Genomic DNA, 22334 nt, shown 5'->3' on the forward strand with positions numbered 1-22334 from the left:
CCCTCTAAGAGGTTGCTAGCTTACGAGCTAGCTTCAAGAAAAACTTGGTGTCGAATTAACACACAAGTAACGCACTAAAGTGGTAGTCATTTTGTGTTGTTTCAACATCTCATTTTTTGCTGTGTAGTGTCTTTTGTAAATTTATGTACAAAATTTATAGTCGCGAGGGATCCCCGGTGTGTGTAATATAACATTAAATCATATGTATTGTTTGCATATTGCGTAATGACTTGCAGGTTTTTAATAGCTGATAATTAATGCTCCTCATTGTGTTCCCACGATCACTTTACAATTTAGTTTTCTATTTTTAAAACTATGAATTACGTAACACTGAAAAAGTGAAGTCTAATACTTGGGTGAACTAGAGTTACCCACGAGACTGTTGAAATATCTGCCATGTTTTTAGACTTGAAATTAAATAAAAAAAAAGGATATTTACTTTGGCGGCAAGCCTTGAAGTTCAAATTTTAGAAATCGCAAGTTACGTTATATGAAATGCATAATACACACAGTCTTATTTCTAAATATTATCTTACTTTTTCATTTACATGCGTGGACTCACTGTTTAGCAGGAAGAGAATCGTTAGGAAACTTGTGATATACAATACCTGTGTTTCTTGTTTTTCAAATATAATTGCTGCACTTGCTACAACACAAGAAGGTCTAGTTATTTACACACAACACTCACATACAAATATACACATGAAAACACTACCGTATATTAGGCGAAAGAAACGGGATGAGTATAGGTAAAAATAAATATCTAGGGAGTGCTCACCACACTATCTTGGGATATTGTTCTTAGAATTTAAGCCTCTACGAAAACACTAATGTCCGTACAGCCAAGGCTACGTAAATATATGTATATTATCTTCCGATTTTTTCTAACACTAAATGAGAGTTTTGCTCATTGTCAGAAATATACCACAGAATGATCGTCCCTCAAAAACTTTTCTCTACAAATGATTGAACGCTATTCGAACACGGAACAAACTAATATAAATAAAGGGTTGTTTATTCTATTAGTAGCCCTTGACGCGCAAAGCAGGCAACAAACTCAAGTTTCTCGGCGGTGACGTCACCGTGAAGACAGCGTAAAAGTAGAGGTAGTGCAACTTGTTTAAGAGCAATGTATGGTTCGGACTATTTATACAACCACCAGTTTTAATTTCTTTGTCAACAGGACACTTTTTTGTAATAGTAAAGGGTTAGGGATTAGGGAGTTCTTTATACATCATTTAATTGAAAGACTATTTCTAACCCTGGCCATTAGAGGGTTACGCCCTCTCTTTGGCACAGATTTTAGTACACTATTGTTTAAAAAATTTCATGATGGTATATGTGCAACTTTCAAATCAAAGATTTAATTATTTAATTTAAATATGAGTGCAGAAAAGAACACACATACAGGTGGTGCAACTAGGAAATTTTTAATTTTTTTTATTAATGTTTAAGAAAGGGTATATAGAGATTGAGGTGCTTTATGAAATAGATATGATGACAGTGAAAGATGAGATGCAGTGCGTGCACGCCACAATCACAAACACATTGTTAAGAAGACAATGCAGATTAGTTCGTCTGTCTCGAGGCGGCTCGAAACTGATGGCGACATGGGGAAAGTCCAGTGTTAGTGCTGACATTATACAGGGTGCAGAGATGGAAACAAATGAGTGAAATGATCAGCTATGTGATAAATATGGAAGATATCGTGCTCGTCGGTGGTAGGGTGCTCAGTATTAAGATACATCGTAATAAATATATTTAATGGCGTGTGCAAGTACTTATATGGGGCGTCAGTTTCAGCATCTGTTTGTAGGGTTTCGAGAAGAAATAGGTGTGAGACTTGTATCGATAGGACTCGAGTACAACTATCACAGGAAATCTTTCTTCATACATTAACTGAAAGAAATTAAGGAATGAACTACACAATTTTATTTGTGGACAGAAATATGAAGAGTACGTGAACTAAGTTTACAACTTTTTTCCTTCCTCATAGCTATATCTGCTGTTTGATTACCTGTACATGACTTGCTGCTGTTTGGGACCTTGATGAACTAAAGAGAAAGCAGGAACTAGTAGATTCTAGCGTAAATAGTAAATTGGTAGATATTATACGGTGTTAGAGGGGAGGACATGCCAGATTCTGAATGAGCGTACTCAGAAACATGAAATCCACTTGAATTTTGAAAACAATAATAACCGTGTGGACTAGTGTTACGAAAGCGTAAACAATAAGCGCAATGATTACTATGAAATACAGACTAGGATTATATGTAAGGATTATGTTAATAATATTTCATGTCAGACTGTACTTACCTATAAATCCCTTAAATACGTTCAATGGGTCGTACAATGCTAGTATACAACATAAAGGCAGCACAGTTCCTACTGTATATAAAGTCAAATCACAGAAAACAGTAGAAAACCAGTAAAGAGCAGGATCAACCCCAACCATTAACTGCATGTGTCTCACACGTGTAATTCGCTCCGATATCGGTAAACAGATATAAACACTTAGTGATGCTATTAAAGCTGGAGTCATTAATATAATTATGCTAAATGCCGCTGTGATATCTGCTAAGAGGGCAAAAATATCGATCTGAAAAAGATAATTATGTATTATTAAGTCAGAACAATTGAATGTGTTAGTAATACCATACATATCAAACTTTACCTAACAAAGGACATCACATAATTGTTCGGCTCCGATTTCAATGATTTCTTTTTTGCTGATAGAAATCCGCCATTTTAAAATAAGGTCAAGTTTTTTAAAATAGGAATAGGGTAACATGATACATAATTTCGGGCTAGAATTTAATCTGGATGAGAAAGATGAAGTTAGTTTGAAGATACTCCCATTTGGGTAAAAGTTACAGGCATATTAATTGTTTATACTTACTATGTGCGTAAGTTCATTACCTCCGATTCTAACCCGCGTATAAATGATAATATGTAGATAAAGGGTTAGAAATACATGTTATGCCTAGATGGAAGTATATGCGGTAAGGGTATCCTTGATATCCGCCACCTTGAAATCTGCCATTTTGAATTAAAGTTAAGTTTTCAAAAATGAGAACCATAGTATGAGACATCTCATTTTAATAGCAAATTTTCCCAAAAAGCCAATGGTATGCTTACTTTTGTTCTGTAATTAACCAGTATGAATTTAAGACTGCTTCTAATGTGCACCAAACGTCCATTATTTAGTCTTTCAAATTGACAACATTCCTAAATTTCACTGCATATTTTAAGATTCCAACTGGTACTTTGCAATTGTTGCCATGGCTAATGTTTTCTAAATTTATTACATTTTTTAAGAGTTGCTATTTGTCAGTTCATGAATAGTGTTGGGATAAGCATCCAGCAAACTTTCTGAATTTTGAAGACTTATCATATAATTATTAATTTCCTAGGCAATGTAATTGTTTATTTCCTAAACCTGCCTTTCAATAACTCGTTTACTGACATGAGTCATCGCACAACGAAACAACTCCAACTTTGCATTCAGGTAATACCGAAGAAGTAGTTTGTAATGGATAGTAAATGAGACGGGAAATCAAATGAAAATTCATTTCAAAAAAGAAAACGAAATATGATTGTTGTGTAAATCAAGTCTGTTGTTTTGTTTTATATTTATTTCTTTATTGTATATTTATTTATTTCCTATGGCAATATTTTTTTAGTTAGTCACACAAAAGTCATTCGTTTTCTAGAGATTAATGTCGATGGTTCATGTTTGTAAGATTTATAATCAGTATTGATAGGGAACTCGAATAAGTTACACGCCTTTATAAACAGGTTACTGTTTTCATATTTTGTTCATGGTACAAACAGTGTATTGGGAACAGTCATATTATATACCTTTGATATTTTCTATTGTTACTGGTGTTCCTTTAAAGTTGTATTTATTTTTTTAAAAAAGTACTGTTTGTCGTTTGCGCAACATGTAGGCTACATATCATGATAATTTTGTGTTCGCATAATACCAATTTGTTATAATTTCATTTGTATTTCTTTACGTCACATAGGTCCATAGGGTCCTCATGTACTCTGGGTTAAAATAAATAAATACACTCCAAGAATTCAAAATTTAGAAGGATTGCTGGATGCTCATCCCCACGAACTAACCAATCGCAGAACACGAGCCACGGAAACAATTGCAAAGTGCCAGTTGGAATCTTAAAACATGCGGTGAAATATTGGAATGTTGGCAATTTGAAAGATTGAATAATGGACGTTTGGTGCACATTAGAGGCAGTCTTAACTTCATACTGGTTAACTATAGAACAAAAATAAGCATATCATTGGCATTTTGGAAAAATTTGCTGTTAAAATGATGGGCCTCATGCTATCGTTCTCACTTTTGGAAACTTAACTTTAATTCAAAATGGCATATTTCAAGATGGCGGATTTCAAGGATACCTTTAGCGTATTGCTTCCCTCTAGGCATAATATGTGTAGCCTAAGCTTTTATCTACTTATTATCATTAATACGCGGGTCAGAAGCGGAGACAAGAAACTTACGCAAATAGTAAGTATAAACAATGAATATGCTTGTAACTTTTCTCCAAATGGGCATATTTTAAAACTAACTTCACAATTGTCTTCCTGATTAAATTCTAGCCCGAAATTGTGTATCATGTTACCCTATTCCTATTTAAGAAACTTGACCTTAATTCAAAATGGCGTATTTCAACATGGCTGCCGTCAAAGTCATACGTACCATACGTCTTCGCCTAAGCCTTATATATATCTACTTTATTGTTATTTTATTAACACTCCGTTTACAAAGGTTAATAAGGGATTTCTGCAGTAATCTCTATTAATCATATCTCAACTCTTAAAAATTATAGAAAAATAGAAAAGATGCACCATGGCAAAAATTTCTGTCATCACATGTAAGGAATACATGTCCTCTATCAGCAAAAAAAGTTATTGAAATCGGAGCCGGACAATTGCGTGATATCCCTTGTAATTCGAAGAACAAACAATTAACTGGTAAAGGCCTATGTAGGACTATTATTATACTTATTTATCCATACGTGTTTGATGCTTTAAAAAACGCAAATCTATGAAAATAAGATCATTATAATATTACAATCTGAAGATAAGATTAAGATAAGAGTAACTATGAATACAAATATCTACTAAAGTAGGTAAAATAAATACCTCTCCTTCCGATATGAACAGTCAAATAATTAGAGTAAATTTCGAAAGCATACAAAACACGGGAACATCATACCAGTTCAGTTTCGTATAAATAACAATGCTTAGTATTTATCTAACAGATTTTTATTAAACATATATGTGGTGCAAGTCATAAATACAGGATATGTACCTTAACTTCCCAAGAATAGACACAGAAGCTATGGGGAAGGCAATATGAGATAGACGAAATGGAGAAATTGAGAGCCACCTGAAAACTTCCAAGAGAAAATCATATACATTTAGCTTCTACACCGTGTTGCTCATACTGTGCAGTTGGATTTAGACACTACAAAGGGTGTGCGGTCAACCGCTGAGCTATGGCACCCTCATTTGCATTTTTTGATCATTATATCAAAAAGTGAAACAAATAAAGTGTGATCAAACACATGGTGTGACATAGAAATACAAGCACTCAGTTGAGATGAAGCTACATATTTACTTCATCGTTCACCATGTACAAAATATGATTTAGTCATTCCCGTACCTCTGAAATATGCATATTGAATAGAAATCTTTTATACTTGTTGTTTTCTTCTTATTAGAAAATATGTAGAGAAGTACATTAATATTCGACCCATTATGGATTAAGTATTAAAAAATTACTTCACTCAAATAAATCATACTCAACACACTACTGTTACTCGCTTTTACGAAAAATACATCCAGAAAGCATATAGCATAACCATAACTACTTTTAAGCAAATACGTAATAGAATTAAACAATTGAAAACTAGATGCTTCGATATCCTGGAGAAAGCTTTGCTATAGATATTCCTGTGCAACATCAGCGTTAATTATAACTTATTCTCAGATCACGTTCGTACTTGTATGTATATGCATTTATTGAGAAACGTGATAAATCCATAAGTGATGCCAAGTACCCACTTTTTGTTTTCTACAATATTTAATAAAAATAAAAAAAAATAAATATTAACTGAAGCTCTTTCTCTAACTAACTAACTAACTAACTAACTCTATGGCTTATGGAACCCGGAGGTTCAATGCCGCGTTCACAAAACGTCTCCACTGACTTCTATCCTTAGCTAACTGCATCCAGTTTCTACTCTGTACTCCAATGTCTGCGAGATCCATCTTAATATTGTCTGCGCCTAGGTCTCCCTAATGGTCGTTTTCCGATTGGTCTTCCATCAAGACTTTGAAAGCGTCTCTACTTTCTTCCATTCTAGCTACATGACCCGCCCATCTAAGCCTCCTAGACTTGACGACTCTGACAATGTTGGTAAACCATATAAATTATGTAGTTCCTCGTTATGAAGTTTCCGCCATTCCCCATTCCCGTTTCTCTTGGGTCCGAATATTCGTCTGAGGATCTTGTTCTCAAATACTTTCAGTCTATGTTCTTCCCTCAGAGTAAGTGACCATGTTTCGCAACCATACAGAGCTACAGGCATGATTATCGTTTTGTATATTTTAAGTTTCAAATTCCTCGACAGAATTCGCGACGACAAGAGATTTTGAATCGAATAGTAACACCGAATTGAAGCTCTTTCTCTAAAACAAAAAAGTATTCTACGACGGTAATCGCCAAAATACTTTGGATAGTGAAAATTTCAAATCTCATACTTTCGAGTACTTCTTAACATTGCGGTTTCACAGACTTCCGTAAAATCAAGTTCCGCAAGGGCGAGAAAGTTATTCTGGCAGTTATGTAATTATGAAGGCCAAGAGAATAAATTGTTTGCTGTGGTAATAAATAAGCTACGGTGTAGATCGTACCAAGGCACGGCTGAGCACTGGAGTACATCACATAGAGTAGAAGTGTTTTAACTCATAAAATATTAACGTCTTAATACAAATTTGCCTTGAAGTTTACTAGACATTGTACTAGAGTGTCTCGTGTAAGCATACAAAGCATTTAAACCTAAATCCTATAATTAAGGACTCATCAATTCTGATGAATTGTCTTGAATATATAAGCAAACTTTCCAGGTATCTACTTGACCTTAAATGGTATGTAATTCTGTTGTACTAGCCGAGAAAATACATTCCTTGTAGTGCGTCGGCCCAGAACAAAGTATCCCTAATCCCTCATAAATTGGGTGCTGTGGGAAATTTCGACAATTTTGGTTATCAAAATTTCAAGTTAAATTTTGAAGAAGACCTTCATTTCTGGACAAAGAATCAGTACTCTAAGTTGCGTTATTAAACTAAATATCATGTCAGCTAATTTTTGTGCCTCCTCACGCTACACTAATTACTAATACAAAAAAGTAGTGTACCAGAATCAGGATACTAAATCTTGAATTTTGTACTGTCCATTTCTTTAAAATGGATTGGGTGACTGAATATGAGCTTAATATTTTTGGTTGGACAGATAAACACTCACACACACACACACACACACACACACATATATATATATATATATATATATATATATATATATATATATATATATATATACAGTATATATATATATATACAGTATATATTAATGCAATGATAATTGTACTCAACTTTTCTTAGACCTCCTGAGCCAATTTTGATAAGTCTTAAGATCTTACTTCACCCCTGCCTAGCTGAGATTTTGTCGTGTTACATTGATTCAATGCTTATCTTAAGTGGGAATTCAATATTTCTCCAAGATATAGTATCTCAAGATTTTTTCAACAGAAAGAAACAATTTGGTGCACAAAATATTTGTTTCAAATAATCACCCATGTTTGAGCGACTTTGTGCAAACACGGTATAGGACGCAAAAGAAAATCCTTTACGTTACAGTACTTTTACTCAAACTTCTCCAAACTGTACCGATTTTGATTATTTTTTGTCACTTGACTTTACATATGCTAAACGTAAGATTTGCACATTTTGGAATTTACAATATGTTTATACTAGTGTCGTACACATGATTTCAGCTGTCCTGTGTTCAAACATCCAAGCTTTCAATGATATTTTAAACGTAAAAGTGTGTTACTCTATTATGTAGAAATTTTAAAGAATGAATTGGCAAGTCACTGTCCATCCGCAATAGTTAATAAAGCTTAATTTGGAGAGGACAACTTGTACATTTATACATTCTTCATTTTCTAAGTTGGAAATACTGGTATTAGCTACTATGTAATCCAGTTAAACTAACATTCCTCTTACATATGCAGGATATAGTGCCTTCCCATTAGAATTTCATTTACCTTTCAATCTCCTTTTCTGTGTATTATAATAAAGTTAGTTAATTTCTGTAGTGGTTTTGTACCCCTAAGGGCTCGGCTCTTTCCTTTCTTGCGCCAATCATTCTACTGGGTAGTTTTCCAAAGTATTTTGGGATTATTAATGTACAAATGAGGTTACTTACATGTGTTACGTACTCCAAAATTAGTGATGGTCACATCAGATCAGTTTCCATGATTGAAAGAGGAAAAATATCTAATTATTTACTTAACCATAAATTGCAGTCCATTCATTTAAATTAAATTTATAACATTACTACTAAATTCTCAACAACAAACATTATGATTATCATTGTTTACAATATCGATGTGAACACGGTCTTGGATGAAATTCTGTTTCGATTTTTGGAGCACACTATAACGTTTACTTGCTTCATTTGATATTTATCGAAATATTTAAGTATTGAGCTTGTATAATTGGTTTGTGTATACTTTAGTGTCCAAAACACCATCAACGCATGGGCCTACAGCCTAACTTGGAATCAGAACCATATAAACTATTACCGAGAATCAAACTCGGGTCGTACGCTAATTAAACAGACACGATGCAGTTAATTGTAAACATGGAGTAAATATTACATCAAGCACATGAAGTGAATACGATAGGAGTAAAAGCTGGTGTGACCCACGCTCTAATTAACAATCGTAATAGCATCAAACTTATTTGCATAAAATAATCTGACACTTGTGTCTTTGTGGAAATTCCAACTCCTATATTGAAACTTTAAACACATAAAAGTCCCATCTTATTTTTTTAAATAGTTCAGAAATAGAAGAGTAATACCATTTTCAATTTTCAAGAGAACCCAACCCATTAGTTAGTAACATAACTAACGTATTTGAGGTGATCTTTCTGCTCTGCAAAGTTTGTCCTCTAAGCTAACAATAATCATTTAAGACATGTTATTTCAGAATAAAAGATACTTCAGCAACTACTTACTCCACTAAATGGTATTTTCTGAGTACTCAATAATTATAATGATAACCAAAAAATTTCTGTCGCTTTTTCCCCAACCAAACTCAAACATCCATTTGTCAACTACGACGTTCCTGGAAGATCAGAAATAGTCCCAACGAAAATCAACGACCTATTGCAGCATTCTGGAAGGCCATGGACTCCATCGCAGTAGACCTTGGTGGGCAGTGAAGCGATGAAAGTATGAAGTACATTTTACACCAACTACTAGGGATTTAAACTTGCGTCCTCTAAAGTGATTACCTGTCCAAGGAATAGAACAGGTGATAATCGGACGGCGCAACGTCCGGGGAGTATGGCCAATGCAATAATGTTTCCCATGCAAAGTGTAGAATGGTGTCCCGGGTCATCCTAACCACGTGGGGCTCAACGTTGTCTTGTAGCATGAGGACCCTTTACGATTCGGCTGTGCTGGTTTCAGAATTTTGAGTTTTTCTTGAACACGGCTAAACTGCTGACAACACAAAGTTGCATTGATGCTCTGACCAGCTAGTAGTAGTTCCTGATGCACAATGCCACAGGCAGTCCACCAAACACACAAGATGACCTTCTTCTGGTGCAATATTGATTTCGGCTGTTTTGGAACCGGTTCGTGGGATGCTAACCAGTGATCACGGCGCAGTGGAGCTTCGTGCCAGACCCACTTCTCTTCACATGTTAATACTGTGTCTAGAAGTGGCTCCTTCCTCATATGAGAGCAAAGAAACATAGGTGTCTGCTCGCGTTGCGTTCTGGCAAAGTGTCAAATTATGTGGCACCCACAGACCAAACTTGTAGTGATCCACAAGTTGATGGATACTGCCGAATGGTTTCCTCACTTACATAAATTGTAGTCAAAGTTTTTCTCATGTCTAGCAACTATTCGCATCGATTGTTGTATGAAGATCTTCATTTTGTGCATGTGTTAGTATCCCGGCACATGGTGCATCTTCGAATGTTTCGTTACCGTGCTTAAACTTCTTAAATCAGCGCTCCGCTGTCCGCGTACACACGACACTGCCACAAAAGCCTGGCATATCTTCCGCTCCAGTACAGCAGTGTTTCACCCCAGTTCGAACTTGTACAGCATACACGCAATTATGACATTTTGTGGAGGTCCCATGCTCACTCTGTCAATACGCAAGTTCACTGTAACTCAACTGCCACAACCAGGTAGTATGTTACCTTACACCAACAAGTGGCCTTTGCCTTATCTGCACTTAACTTAAAGGTGTTTGAGGGTGTTGAACACAGACCTCCACAAAAAATGTGACAAAGTTTTATTTGAATGGTTTCTCATTATCATCCAAACTTCAAAACTTTACAAAAGAAAATATATTATGGAACCGGTTCAAAAGTATGAAAAATAGTATCGCATAGGAAGTCTGTTAATCATCTGTTTCTCCAATAGTTAATTTATTCGCCCATAACTTGCAAGACTTCCTGTATGTTGATCAGAATTATGTGAATTTCCAATGCTTTAAGGTCTTATTATGTATTTTACCGTTATAATTATAGTCTCGTCTGTAAAGTTTAGATGAGACGACATATTTATGAACAAAAGAGATGAGATGAGAAACCTTTTAGTCTAAGTGTCGTCTCCTGATGTCTCCCTTCCTACAGATCACTACTTCTGCTAATTATTATGCTATTTGTGTTCAAAGAATTGCTTTTCCTATGATTATCTATAAATAACTTGAAATAGGTTAATTCAAATAATTTCACATGCCACTTTCGTAATAGAGTTTGTAGATCGAAATGCCAAATACCCCTACATTGGTCGTTTGCAAATAATATGTAGAGTTTTGGTTGAGATATCTTTGAATAAGGAAAAACAAGGTTTCTTTATTGAAAAGTAGTTAATGCGTCACATTTAGGTTAATGCCGCGACATGAATGACAATCATTATCGAATGTGTTGACTGTATGTGAATATGTGAAAAAAACACTAATAAGAAACAAACAGCTCCTGTGCCTATAATATTCAGGAGTCTTAAATCTTGAAATAATAATTATCATGATTATAAATTGTTTCCTGTCTTAACTACTTGTGAACATGTAACTATTGATGAAATCTTAGAATCTTTCAGGAGAAGATCCTGCTTATGATGTTACATGGCAAATAAACCGGAAAAATATGGCATTAAAACATTCTCCTTTGTGGACGCGCATGTCTACTACACAATGAAAATGGAGATTTATACGGGACACTAGAGCCGCGAAGACCCTATGTTCAAGACAACAGTGTTCACACTGTTGTGAAACGTCTCATTGAACCCACTACTAAATCTGACAGAAATGTGACAACAGACAATTTCTTCACATCAAATTATTTTGCGATAGATCTTCTAAAGAATTACGGGTTAACACTGGTTTTAACTCTAAGGAGTAACAAACCACATATTCCAGTTGAGTTTCATAGTACAAAGGAAATAACACCATTTTCAAGTATGTTCGCTCATGGAGAAGATACGTTACTTTGTACAAATATGTCAAACAGAATTAAAATACATTATTATTTATACATTATAATGAATGAAAGAGAGAATACATTGATGAAGCATCAAGGGAGCAGGCTAAACCCGAAATCATTACATTGTATAATATGACGAAAAGAGGTGCAGACTGCAGGGATGGATTTAAGACTGTACGGTTGCAAGGAAAACCAACAGGGGGCCGTCGTCGGCGGTACTCACTCGTCGATACTCATCCACTAAGCAAATGCATCATATATAACTTTAACTGTAAAAATTCTGATGCAAGGAGACTCTATGAGAATAAGCTAGCAATGGAAGTCGCAAACCATACCTCACTAGAAAATCAACAATACCAAATTGCCTACACTTTTGTGATCACAGATAATAATGCTCCTGGGTGATCTCTAGTATCTGTGCACTCCGAAGCAATAGCAGGGGATGGTGATAAAAAGAAATGTGGCTTATTTTCCAGGAAGGAGAATTGTTACACAAAAACATGTGGTTCAGATTGCCTTGTCACACTGTGCAAGGAGCACGCACCAGCTGCTGTCTGGTTTAGATGTAGAGGGTGTAAAACAACATAAAGAGAATGTGTGATAACTTGAATATTCACAAACGTTTTACTCAGTTGGAAAAGACAACTGTTTTCCATTTTGTTTGTTGGTTTATTTGTCGTGACTTTTTGACCTTCCTGTATTATTCAATATTTAAAAAGGTTCAATTATTTTTGATGCGTAATCATATCAATAAAGGAGGTATAAAAAACTTGTAACTAAAATATAACTATGTTCCTAAGATATTTTAAAATTGTAAAGTTACATTAAAAGTCACAAAAGTAATCTTAAACTGTATTAATGAGAGGGGTGTTTCAATTTATTTCATAGAGGAGATAAAATCTAACCGCACACTCACTTGCATCCCCAATAACCATGAGGCCGGTGGTGAGTTAAATAATTCAAAAATTAATTAACACACATAATACGAATACTATCGCAGTATTGGGCATTACTCTAGTTATTAGATTATAGAGTGCATAGGTATAATTAATATTATAATTAGATTTTGAAAATATAATAAAACATTAATTTCTTCTACTAAACTCCCAATAGAAGCTGATTAAAAATTAATGGATGATTTTACCTCTGTTCTGACATCCATTTTCTCCAATTGTTTCAATGCTGTTTTAACAACTTGGTTGGTATTATATACTGTATAAGGCACGATAGCATAAAGAAGAAACTGCAAAAAAAGTGTTGTTTTCTTAGTTGGGAGCATGAACAGAATAAATACTAAAATAATGGAATAGTTGCAAGAATTAAATTACAGAAATGAAAATCTAAAAATAAACGAGCAAAATCAAGAAGTAATGTTCACAGTACAACTTAAAAAGCATGGGCTATACGCAGGGTGAGAATTACGGGGGATGAGGGTGATTTCCCCCTCAATCACATTTTGTTTCCCTCCCAAAGAAATAAGCTGAAGTATCCCCACCGGGGATGCTCTTCTCCCGCCAACCATACTTCTTATAACGCCAAATTTCACTGATTTTTATCATGTCTTGTAAGTTTAATCTGCTAGCTGTATTTTGAAATGAACGATGTAAATTACTTGCTTCTCGTCATTTCAAACTTTCACACTATTTTCATCATTGTTTAGTTGATCTATATTGTTATGAATACGGTTGTTACTTGCAATTGCATCTTCATACCCTTCAGTTCGTCGTCGTTTGTGAATTTGAATATACTAATTGAGCATAACAAAATCACATATGGATTTATAAATGCTCTTTACGGTTGCCCAAGAAGAAGTAAATAAATAACTTCTTCCAACATACTTGATGAAGGTCGGACATGACTAATTCATTCTCTACCTTTGTATCGATTATAATCCCGTTTTTATTTTTGTCGTATTTCATTTTCCAGTATATTCCTTGTTAGCACATGGTCCTCGTTTAATAGTAGTTTGTGTGTATACAACTCAAAAGTTTAGTTTGTGGTACGAGGGTCACTACGAAGCTTTGAGATGTGAAATAACTTACATACTTAAAATCAATTTAACACTTACATTTTTTCAAAGTATTCACTATTACATTGTACAAACTTTTGCATCCTCGAAAACCACTTTTGGAAGCAGTGTTGCGAGTCTTTTCCTTCAAGTGTTGAAAGTTCATTCTCGTAAGCCACTACAGCTTCTTGAAGGCTGCAAAATATCTTCCCACGGATGCGATCTTTGATTCTGGGAACAGGTCGGGGCTTTACGGCGGATGACTCATAAGCTTGATCTCATATCAAAACTGAATTGCGATATTGGCAGTGTGTGCTGACGCGTTGTCATGATGAAGCAGGATCCCACACAATCCAGTTCTTGGATCCCGTTCCCGAAGCTTGTGGAACAGTGGTGTGCCACTGAGCAGTAACAGTCCTTTGTTCTTCAAGTGGAACAGTTGCAACATGGCCAGATTTGGAGAAGAAAGTTGCGACCATCTTCTTCGCCATACTTCGCGGTTGCTTTACTTTCGTGTGTATCTTTTCGTCTGGAAAGATCCAAACTGTAGACTGGCGTTTATTTTCAGGGTCAAATTGATAGATCCAAGTCTCATCATCAGTAACAATGTCAGAGACGCGTCGAGAATTGCCTGCATCAAATCTTTCAAGCATTTCTTCACACCATTTCACACGCATGCGCTTCTGCTGTTCAGTCAAAGTGTGAGGCACCCAACGAGATGAAACCTTCCTGAGCCGAAGATGGTCATGAAGAATTTTTGTTACTGCTGGCGATTCAATGTTCACTGTAGATTCAATGTCCTTGAAAGTTGTTCGAGGATTTTCTCGAATCATTTGTTTCATAGCTGCAATTTTTTCATCTGACAGCTGTTGCCGGACGTCCGGCTCTCCCTTCATCCTTTAGCGATCTCCGGCCTCTTCTGAATTCATCAAACCACCGAAAAATTGTCGCACGGGAAGGATCAAGGTCCCCAAACGTCCCCAAACGTGAAGGCTTTCTGTTCGTTCAAACCACTTTTGAAATCGTAAAGGATCATTGCCCGAAAATGCTCTCTTTTGAGCTCAATTCTAGAAAGCCGAATACTGCTCACATCAACAAACAAGTGAAGGCGATACAGCCACGCCGATAAGCGAGGCGAGTTGAAACTTGCTTCGCTTCTTCGCTCTGGATACCACTACTGAACGCAATTGTTGGAATACAAATAATGTGCCACAGCAATGCGTATTTCAAAATTTTGTTTGTAACCCTTGTAATTACCATAATAATCACTGCCTTTTACAGTTTATGGAAATGAACTTTCGAAACTGTACTCAAAAGCTGAGATATACAGGGTGTTCATTTACTGTGTAGCCAAAATCCATAGATGAAATCCTCACATTTAAACAATAAAAAAATGTATATGAACATAGGTCGAAAAACGCGTTGTTTCGAAGTTACGGGATGCCAAAATCATGACAATTGCAACTTAGGATCTGGCTAGCATGATAATTATGAGAGATATCAACGGCGGTTAAATACATATTACAGGAACTAGTACGCTGTATATTTAAATAACCATGTTTCAGAGTTGAGACGTATCGGCGCAACGGATTTTATAGAGGGAGCTGCGGTATAGGTTCCGCTCTTCCTTCCCGCTCTCTAAAATCATTTGCGCCGGTACAATCCAACTCTGAAACACAGTCATTTAGATAGGCAGTGCACTAGTGTTTCTAATATTTGTTTAACCGCCTTTAATATATCTCATAGTTATTAAGCTAGGCAGCCTCAAAGTAACAGTTTTCACGATTTCAGATCCCGTAAATTTGAAACAACGCGTTTCTCGCCCTATGTGCATATGAACTTTTTTATTGTTCAGGTGTGAGGATTTGAACGGTGAATTTTGACTACACAATAAATGTACACCCTGTTTATATTCTCTCGTGGCTATATGTTAACGTACAAGCTGGGGATGCACTCTCTAGTAGACATGTTACTAAAAGTGAGTAAGCGCATAATTGAAGATTTGCTTCAGCACTTGCTAAAACGATTGGTTCTCCATGTCATTATCTTTGTATAAGCATTTCAATGGAGTGTTTTTTTTAAAAGTTAACCTTTCGTTATTCCATCTTTCTTTTCGATGTACAGTTTGCTGTCCACACCAATAATGTTGTCTGGAAAACTTCAGTGTAATGTTTATACTTTGTTTGAATAACATATAGTGAATAAACTCGTATGTAACCTAACAGTAAAGTAATTGGAAATGTTCACTTCCTTAGCTCCGTAACGAAATCGATATTGAAAAAAAAAAGAAAGAAAGAAAGAAAAGAGCGTAGCTTTAGCGGGGAGTAGAAACGCAAGCTCGAAATTTAAATTGAGAGTTTTTAAATATTTGGCCTTCCATTTAATCTTGATGCCAGAAATCGGGAACACCAACAATCCATTTCTCTATCATAGGCTAATACCTAGATTTTTTAAAGTAAGTCCGTTTTAACTATACTGATACTTTTAGTGGGTTTCAAAATGCTGAAGTAGGTTTTCTTTTGCAAGCTGTGTATTAATGTGAAAGGGGAAATTTTAACATGAGTGGGAAAATTAACATATCCTTGTGGCCATGGCAATCGTTGCGGCCGAATTATTAAGTAAATAAACCTTAGAGAGTCACGGGCACAAGAGTGAGTACAACATTTAAAATGTTCAGAAAGATTAGGTGTGGTGTGTGCATGTCAGACAATATATACGTACATAGTTATTGTCTAGATTTATTGAATTAATAAATCTCTTATTTGTTACAGATGTCATATTTATGTTTGTGTTTGAGGGGTAAGGTATTACTGTCTCATTTTGAATTATTGATCTTTAGTCTTTACGTCCGGTTGACCTAATTTTATCCCCCTTAACACAGATTATCTAATTCGCACACTGGTTATGCAAACAAAATGTATAAAGAAAGGCAAGAGGTATTAATTCTGCAAAACAAATACGGTTTTGCACTTCAACTGAAATTTGAACACAGTTTTCCGTCTAGGCAGAAAACGCATTAAATCAGCACAGAGTAAAATATTTCAAAGTACAAAGGTGAAAGTATTACTTGGGTGTATAAATTGATGTTTCAATTCAATAGTATATTTTCTCCATATAATTTCCCAGTATTTGGTTCAGCTTGCAATTCATACAGGTTTGGAACTGTCCTTAGAAAGTTCTATTTCTCCAAATTTGTGAACCAAACTTAACTACAAACGTTTAAATATGTCAGTTACTTGACATTGCATTTGTTTTTAATCTAAGTAACAGAAGTTATGGATTGTTTTTGCTATCAAGTTGTAACGTTTCGAAATTGTATGTTAATATCAGATTACGTTTTGCTTTGCAATATACTATTTCACAAAGTTGCTTTGATTTGCAATGTTCTGAACTCTCGATACGCTGTTTCAGGTATTTTATATAACTGTATGTTCTGACGTCTTGAGTACTATCGAAAAATAAATGCTACTTTTCCTCCAGCTCATAACATCATAGAAATTATTAAAGGTGGTGGAGCACTCATAGCAATTAAAAATAAGTTTGCAGCCACTAATATTGAGATACATAATGAGCTTGAGAATTTGTGTGTTAATGTAGTTGCATATAGTAAAACTTTTTATATTGTAACTGTATACTTCCCCCCTGGTTCATGTCTAAATCATTATCTAAATTTCTTTCAAATATTTCAAGGAAATGGCTTGTCTCAGGAAAATAACGTATTAGTAACTGGAGACTTTAATCTACCACTAGTTACTCGTACAGACTATAATTTCATGAACGGTAGTGAATGCTATTGCTCATTAGCTATTTTTCGAGCCTACAAAATCTTAATTCTTTAAATAATATGAAAACTATTTTTCTAGAACTTTAGATATACTGTTTAGTAATATTTCGAATAGGTATTGTTGTACAAAGAAGTGAATTGCTGATTATAAATGAAGATAACCATCATCCTGCACTAGAAATAACTATTCCGTTTATCCACTAAAAAATGAAACAAAAATTGTATTCAACTTCCAGAAAGCTAACTTTTTAAAACTATATCAATAAATTCGAGAAGTTGACTGGTCGGTTTTAAAACAATTTAGTAATGTTGATGATGCAACTAACGCATTTTGTGCAACAATAAATAAAATAATCATTGATACAGTACCTAAAACGCGAAAATTTAGTATAAGAATATATCCGTGCTGGTTTACAAAAGATATAATAATCAAGTTAAAATTAAAAGAACCTTATAGGAAATACATGAAAGACTCTGAATATAATAAAAATAAGTGTAAGGAGATAAGGAAGGATACAAAGAAACTCATTCGTAAGGCGTATGAACATTATATTAGGGAAAGCTAAATTGGGGTTAAAAAGGATGTTAAATCTTTTTGGTCATATATAAAATGTAAACAGAAGGATAATAATAGTGAAAGTGGTTCTATGATGTTAAACGGTGATACATTGAACACAAACAAACTAATTGTTGATGGTTTTGCAAATTATTTTAAATCAGTATATGATAAAAGTATATCATTATACAACCCTCCTGAGGAAGAACATATGGAGGTAAGCAACTGTTTAGAAATTGATGAAGTGTCGAATGAAGAGTATAGGAAAGCCGTTAAGAAGCTAAAACCTAAAAAAGCATGTGAACCAGATGGTATTCCTCCATATATGATAAAAGCATGCTCGGAAATACTACTAGAACCACTGTCTATACTTTTCAATTTAATACTTAAGACCCAAACGTTTCTTGAAATCTAGAAAATTACTAAAGTATCACCAATCTTTAAAAATGGGAATAAGAGTAAAATAGAACATTATAGGCCTATAGCCATAATTACTGCACCAGTAAAAGTATTCGAACAAATAGTATATGATCGTGTTTTTAACCATGTAAAGAACGATATTTGTGAAAACCAGTATGGATTTTTCCTGGACGATCGACGATAACAAATTTACTTAATTTCACTCAATTCGTTCATGAAACTATACATGATAGCAAACGAGTATAAACAATATATATTGATTTTGCAAAGGCAATTGACACAATTAATCATTGCATACTACTTAGAAAACTCTGAAGCTTTGGATTCTCATCAAATTTACTAAAATTGTTTAAATGTTACCTATATCAGAGAAAACAGTATGTATATTTCAGTCACACAAGATTATTCAGTTATAATATTAATTCCGGTGTCCAGCAGGGCTCAAACTTAGGACACTTATTGTTCCTACTTTTTATAAATGACCTCCCAAAATATGTTAAATATTCCAAATGGTTATTATATGCTGACGATTTAAAATTATACAAAGATATACAGGAAGATCACGATGTATTGAAACTGAATGAGGATCTAAATAACATATATCAGTGCAATATAGAAAATAAATTATATTTCAATACTAACAAGTGTAAATTCATGATGTTTTCAAAACAAAGAAGGTTAACTAAAATTAATTCCTACAAGATAGACAACAAAGTATTAGAACGTGTATATACATATAAAGGTTTCGGTATTACTTTCAGCTGTGATATGTCTTTTAATAAACACATTGTTAGTAACACATAATGCTTTTAAGCAATTAGGATTTATTATAAGAAATACGAAAATGTTTACAAACATTGATGTTATAGGAACTATTTTTAAAAGTATTGTAAGATCAAAGATGGAGTACGCCTTGCTGATCTGGACTACGAAATACGTAACTCAAAACAATCAATTAGAAGCAATTCATAAAAGGTTTTTAAGGTATCTATACTACAAGAAAACTGGACAATCTGCAATTACTAATAAAATTTCGTATTCCAAACTACTAGGTGAATTCAATTACGCAAATTTTCCGGATAGATGTGTTATTCTACAAGAAATGTGTTTATTTAAAACAGAACGGGAAATTCAATAACAGTGAGTTTTTGCAGTATATTAAATTCAATATAAAATCAAGAACTTTAAGAACGAGGAAATTATTATGGTATGCCACTGCGAAAACCAACAAGAACAACAACTGACCTTTAATAAGATTATGTTCATTATATAATAATATAGCTTAGAGTATCGATGACATTGACTTAAGATTGAAAGAAAAATTATTTAAAAGATTATTGAACAGATACTTGTGCGAAATTAAGTTATATAGAAAACGTAATTAATATTAGATATTACTACATTAACTACGGTAATAACATTTGATTATTTTCTATTTTCATGTTATTGTAATGTACAATATCTATGGTGAGTACATGAATGTGTGCATGTGAAATGTGCGAGATACATATGTGTGTGTTCCTGCATATATTTTGGATCTATAAATATTGATATATGTTTATGTATATATATATATATATATATATATATATAATATGCATTACGTATGTATGAGTGTTAATAGAATGAGAGTAAGAGTTTGTGCTTCATAAAATGTATGCATTGATCTATGGAATGTCCGCATACAAAGTTATGTATTGTATTTGCTTATTGCTTTTCAATTTTTACTTTTCTTATTTTCATTTATAAATTTCTGTTTTACATATCATTATTATAATATAATAATGTAATCAAGTGTGTACACCTCCTATAATTAAAGAGATCTCTCTATGGATGAAGTAAATAAATACATAAATAAGAATCCTGGGTTATGTAGGAGGTCGACGTATGCAATCATGTACACCCGTCCCTTGGCTAGCTAGTGTCGTGACTGCTGTGGCGGTATAGAAATGCTCCAGGAATGCCATGGACGGTAGGTACGTTATCGCTTACGATATGCAATTTCTGATGTTACGTGTACTATGTTTTAGGATTTAATACTGCCTACACACATTTAGAATGAGCACGAATGTGCATTTTTAATATAGGACTACTCATTTTTATTCCATCTATGTTTGTCAATGATTTTAGACTGGCTCTAAAAAGAGAGTAGTACATTTTCAGCTAAATCTAGATCATATGTCACCAACACTAATTATATAATACAATAATCATAAATACATAATATAGTGCGTTTTAAGTATTGAACTTCCCTTCCGAATCTAAAGTTGCAACGTAGCACATTACAAAATTAGTTTTTGAAGGTTATATTAAACGATATCTTTGAAATTATTTGAACATATATGGACGCCAATTTTTTTTAAATTCTCTATCTACAGATTTAAACAGATTTAGAGACAGATTTCTCTATCTACAGATTTAAACACATCCAATTAATACTACAAATATTTATCACAATAATGGGCTTGGTCTGTATCGTGTGCAGTCGTGCGATTGGAATAATCACTATATTATTTAATACTGGTTATACCTCTGTTATTTTAGGTTCCCAAAACACTGGAAAAATTGTACAAAATTGTACAGAATAAATGATAACATTTAATATAGAATTGTCTTAGACACGATTGATCTCGCTCGAAGAATCAACATACGGACTTCTTTCGTACGGGAATTTCTTGGTTATCTTACATGGTGAACAAAGTTCCGCCAAATGAATGTTAACGATTGACATAAGTATTGTCATAAATGACTTTATGCGACGTTTAGCGGCTGACATGCGCACTATCTTCAACATTATTATTTCTCAATTATCTCAAGTGTACTTTACGCCCAAGGTGGAGCACAGAACTGCATAAAATTCGGCATAGAACTTGATATATTTCATTTCGATTTTTTCAGCTTAAGAATCGATGAGTTTAATACAATTGAAACCTTATTTTAATTGTCTGTTTCTTAAGTCTCAGGAAACTGAATATTCGATGCACCAAATTGAATATTTTCATGCTCTTAACATTCTTCCTGATTAGCGATATGTATTTTCTACCATACATTTCACAAATCGCACACAAACGTCACTTTTGAATATATGTAAATTGAATCAGTTAGTAATATTCAGTTAAAAGTAAAATTGCATAAACTAAGATGATGAATGATAAATGCCTTAACAAGATTCTATCCTGCTGGAAAAAATATAGTTGTATGTATTTTGGTAATTTACAACTAAATCGGAAACACTCGTACGGTAGATTTCAAATGATGTATTGTTTTTTGTGCTACAATGTTCCCAAAATCAGTTTGGAAAATAAATAAATATAACGGTATTAATCAAATTAGGTCCTCGTAGTGTTATATAACAAGTAAAACATACAAGTCCAGCGAAATATTTGTTTGATACTGCTATTTTGAATTTTAAAATATAAATGTGGAGCAAATAACAAGATAAATTTACAGGAAAACCGGTATTCACTTATAGGCATTTCACTGGTCAAATATTTGAAAATATCAGTAATTCTAGCAAAGAGTCAGCCTTCATTACAGAAGACAAGCTAACGTCTGCAACCCGGCAAACGACACAGCAGTGACCGAATGAACAAATAGAAATAAATGTATGTACTTCAGGTTTGTTCGTAACTCTCTGTTCTTGACGGTTTTCATTTAAAGTATGCTCTTAATTTCCTTACGTTTGGTATGGTCTTAATTTTTTAAGCATTTTCGGGGTGTAATTATATTTCCGAAAATTTCCT

The 22334-nt window shown here is 34.0% G+C and overlaps 1 protein-coding gene across 1 annotated transcript in view; it reads right to left on the minus strand.

The window, feature by feature from the left end:
- LOC145691728 (phospholipid-transporting ATPase ABCA3-like) overlaps window positions 1–22334 on the minus strand; it is a 229436-nt gene that overhangs the window by 91907 nt on the left and 115195 nt on the right. The window contains exons 13-14 of the mRNA XM_081767060.1: window positions 12968–13066; window positions 2317–2599 (exon numbers count right to left, since the gene is read on the minus strand). Coding sequence (XP_081623186.1) covers window positions 2317–2599; window positions 12968–13066 — 382 coding nt within the window. The remainder of the gene's footprint in view (window positions 1–2316; window positions 2600–12967; window positions 13067–22334) is intronic.

Source organism: Thermobia domestica, chromosome 8 (genome assembly GCF_964235325.1).
Source record: "Thermobia domestica chromosome 8, izTheDome1.hap1.1, whole genome shotgun sequence".
NCBI lineage: Eukaryota > Metazoa > Arthropoda > Insecta > Zygentoma > Lepismatidae > Thermobia > Thermobia domestica.